At 58.0% G+C, this 3,831-nt stretch overlaps 2 protein-coding genes across 2 annotated transcripts in view; one reads left to right on the forward strand and one right to left on the reverse strand.

Annotated features, from left to right (window-relative positions):
* The window catches only part of LOC103076803 (sulfotransferase 1A1), a 2,946-nt gene extending 2,333 nt beyond the window's left edge, over positions 1–613 (forward strand). The window contains exons 6-7 of the mRNA XM_007452784.1: positions 144–324; positions 453–613. Coding sequence (XP_007452846.1) covers positions 144–324; positions 453–613 — 342 coding nt within the window. The remainder of the gene's footprint in view (positions 1–143; positions 325–452) is intronic.
* Positions 614–777: 164 nt separating this feature from the next.
* SGF29 (SAGA complex associated factor 29) overlaps positions 778–3,831 on the reverse strand; it is a 28,238-nt gene continuing 25,184 nt past the window's right edge. The window contains exons 6-10 of the mRNA XM_007452785.1: positions 2,802–2,931; positions 2,584–2,730; positions 2,289–2,324; positions 2,019–2,181; positions 778–980 (exon numbers count right to left, since the gene is read on the reverse strand). Coding sequence (XP_007452847.1) covers positions 864–980; positions 2,019–2,181; positions 2,289–2,324; positions 2,584–2,730; positions 2,802–2,931 — 593 coding nt within the window. The 3' untranslated portion in view covers positions 778–863. The remainder of the gene's footprint in view (positions 981–2,018; positions 2,182–2,288; positions 2,325–2,583; positions 2,731–2,801; positions 2,932–3,831) is intronic.

A 3,831-nucleotide genomic window follows, 5' to 3' on the forward strand; every position in this document is an offset into this window, starting at 1 on the left:
AAGAGGACCAGAGAGTCAAGGAACAGGGTCTGAGGTCTCTAAGCAGAAGTGGCCAGATCCCCACAGGGTTAGAAAGGGACCTCCCTTCTGTTTGCTCAGCAAGCAATCCAAACCTCCACTGAGGAGCCCCTCTGCTGCTCCAGAACCCCAAAAGGGAGATTCAGAAGATCCTGGAGTTTGTGGGGCACTCTCTGCCAGAGGAGACCGTGGATCACATCGTCCAGCACACGTCTTTCAAGGAGATGAAGAAGAACCCAATGACCAACTACAGCACCATAGCCACCAAAGTCATGGACCACAGCATCTCTGCCTTCATGAGGAAAGGTGAGAGCTGCCCCAGGGAGCGGGCACGGGCATCTGGGGAGAGAGTGGGGGAGCAGCAGCTAGAGCCGCCGTTCAGCCACTCAGGGCCTCCTCTGCGACGGGGACCTCTCTCCTTTCGTCTCTCCCAGGCATCACTGGGGACTGGAAATCCACCTTCACCGTGGCCCAGAATGAGCGCTTTGAAGCCGACTATGCTGCGAAGATGGCAGGCTGCCACCTCCACTTCCGCTGGGAGCTGAGTGGTGCTTATCAGGGTGAGCGTGAAACAGGCCTCAACAATAAAATCTGATGCGTGTTAAACAGCCTCTGCTGGAAGCAAAGGACAAACCTGAGCCAAGAGGGTACAAGCCCACTGGGACCAAATGAGGCCACCTTCCCTGGTGGCCTCCAGCTCGCCCTAGTGGGGAGGGAAGGAAGGGTCTGGAAAAGTAAAACCCAGGAGACATGGACAAGGGAGGAGGAATATTTATTTGATGACAGAATCTTGTGTTGCATCCCCCTTCGAGGGTGTCAGGAGATTGCGAGTCCGCTAGGCTGCTTCACTTTTTCTTGGGCTCCTTACAAGCCACCACGTACCGCTGGGCCACATTGAGGGGAGGGGAGTAACCATCTGCATAGGAAGTGTCTTCAAACAGGACCGAATAGTCATCCTGGGGCTGCAGTAGGGGGCAGACGGGAGTGACTGGTCAGAGACCTCCAGGCGAGGCCCCCCCAAACCTAGATAGACAGGAACCTCTGGCTCGTGGGCCCCCAGCCTCTCCTGTCCTCAGAGTCACTCAGGAAGTCTAGATGTTTGAACCTAGTCCCTGTTACTACAGAGCTGTTTCCTCAACAACAAAGGGCCAAGGGTAAGGGATGAAGAGCAGGGAGAAGGGAGACTTGCCACCTACGTGGATGGGCCATAACTGGAGAGTCTGGTACCAGGGAGCCCGTGTTAAAGGGATCAAGGACAGCCTAGAGGGGGACTTCCCTGGTGGCAGAGTGGTTAGGAATCCGCCTGCCGGTGCAGGGGACACGGGTTCGATCCCTGGTTCTGGAAGACCCCACATGCCTCGGAGCAAGCAAGCCCGTGTGCCTAGAGCTCATGCTCCGCAACAAGGGAAGCCACCGCAATGAGAAGCCCACACACTGCAACACAGAGTAGCCCCCGCTCGCTGCAACTAGAGAAAGCCTGCACGAAGCAACGAAGACTCAATGCAGCAAAAAAGAAAAAAAAAAGACAGACAGCCCAGAGGGCAGCAGGCAGGTATCCTGGAGGAAGAGGGGAGAACAGCCTTTAAACTCCCATCAGGTGATGGGTGACCAGGGCGTCAGCTATGTCAGGAGCTCGAGAGAAAGCAGCTCAGGCAAGGAAAGGGCAGTGGTGCAGGAGTCAAGGGTTCCAAAACAGGCCCTGGGGCATTGAACTTCCCATCTCAGTGCAAAAGCGAGGTTAGACTAGAGTATGCTTCGGGTCCATTCCGCTCAGGGCTTGCTAAGGCTCTGAAGCTTGGAGAGTGGAGGGTTGGCTGGTGCTGCCCTAGAGGGCAGGGCTGTAGGGCAGACTAAGCAGAAGACAAAGGCCAACTTGCAGGACCCTCCTAGCTCGGAGAGGCTGTAAGATGAGGAAAAGGGGACGGAAAGTGGGAAGATGTTCCATGACCCAGCTGGTCCTTGTAGCCGGGCCAGTGTCTCTCCCATGAAGGCTGGCTTACCCGTTGCGGGGGCGTGTGGATCAGGGCACGGTAGAAGCAGGTGGTCTGGGGATACAGGGCCAGCACAAGCTGCTCCTTCTGGAATAAGGCTTCGGGGTCCGTCTCCGGGTTGGCCTTCCACTGCGGCAGTGGGATGATCCGCCGGCGGCTCAGGGTGTGTCTCCTGGTGGGGGCGAGGGGGAGCTAAGGTCAACCCATGGCCAGGTGGGGGCCGCATCCCAGCAGCTTAGCTGCCCCCAGGCTTCCACGGCCCCCCACGAGCACACTCACTCTTTGCCTTCTTCGTCAATGTCATCTACCTCATACCTGTGGGTAAACAAAAGGAAAGCGGTGGATGCAGGGAGGTGCACAGTCCAAGTCAGGGAGCCCCGAGGAAGCGGGGGAGGAGGGCAGGGAAGGGAAGCAGCCCAGGAGCCCACTTCACACACCATCCCCACCGGCACCCAGGGGAAGCCGCTTTCCTCCCATCTTGCAGGCTTTCCTCCCATCTTGCAGCCGGGGTGAGAGTCGCAGCCCAAGTGGGTGTGGTGACGGGAGGTGCCCACAGGGCTGGGCGTCCACTCACTTGTTGGTGGCATGGCTGTAACTGACCACTTCGGCCAGGATCCACTGCTCATCCCCATCCACAGCCTTCACCCGGGCAGCCACCTTGTCTCCAGGTTTGGCCACATAGTCCCCAGAAGCTGGGATGGCCCCACAGAGGGGCGGGGGCCTGAGGGTGGAATAAAATGTCACTTCCAATCCCTTCCCTGCCAGAGCCCCCAGCCCTGGGCCCGCCCTCACTTGTCACCAGGCTTCCCGATCCACAGGGGCAGGGTCATGGCTGACTGCTGCAGCAGGGTCATGAGCACCCCCCTGCGCATGGTCTTCCGAGGGGGCTCCGAGTCATTGTACAGGCCCGCGATCTTGGCCGCTGTGGGAAAGAAGTGAGCCCTTGAGACACCAGGGACAGGGTTCCCGCCCCCAGGCCCACCCTAGCCTGCCTGCGTTGGGCTGTCAGAGCTCAGCCTGCAGCCCCACCGCCCAAGTTAGCACCAAGGGCCCAGGTGCCATCCTGCCCCTTCCACCAGATGCCCACAGTCAGACTGCCCAGATGGTGAGACACCAGGAGGGTGGATACCCTAGGGAGAGGGAACTAGAAAGGGCAAAAGCTGGGATTCTGGGGTGCTGGTCACGTTCTATTTCTTGATCTGGGTGCTGGTTACATCCGTTTTGTTCAGTTAGTGAAAGTTTCGGTGAGCTGTATGTCCACTTACGTGTACTTTTCTATGAATATATGTTGTAATTCAACAAAAAGTTTAAAAAACAAACTCTCAAATGTGGACAGACCCCTGACCTCCTCTGGCATGGTTCAACACACCCAGCCACTTCATACAAACCCAGCTGGCAGTGTGACAGCATTTTTGATGGGTGAGGAGTTGCACACGGGGGGTTCACTGGGGCAAGAGAGGTGGGAAAGCCACAGCAGCCTGAGGGATCTGGAAGCCAGTGCCCCATGTAGGTAAACCCCATGTGGAAGGCTGGCTTCAAGACACCCAGGGTGCAGCTCTGGTTCTCCCCACAGCAAGAAATGGGAGTGGGTGGCAGTAGGAAGGAGGGAGGTGACTGACCCAGGCAGTAGAGGGAGCAGGGGAATCAGCGTGGTCTGCAGGGAGCTCTGGGGATGATCCCCATTCCCTTCCCAACCCCAGGCTGCCCAGGCGCTTCTCTGTCAGAAGCCCCAGGAACAATCCCACCAGACTGAGGTCACAGGCTCCCCTACAGGGAGACCTGACTGCTGCTCTCAGGAACCCTCACTCCGCCTGGTCCAGGA

Source organism: Lipotes vexillifer, unplaced genomic scaffold, assembly GCF_000442215.2.
Source record: "Lipotes vexillifer unplaced genomic scaffold, Lipotes_vexillifer_v1.1 scaffold426, whole genome shotgun sequence".
In the NCBI taxonomy this organism is placed as follows: Eukaryota; Metazoa; Chordata; class Mammalia; order Artiodactyla; family Lipotidae; genus Lipotes; species Lipotes vexillifer.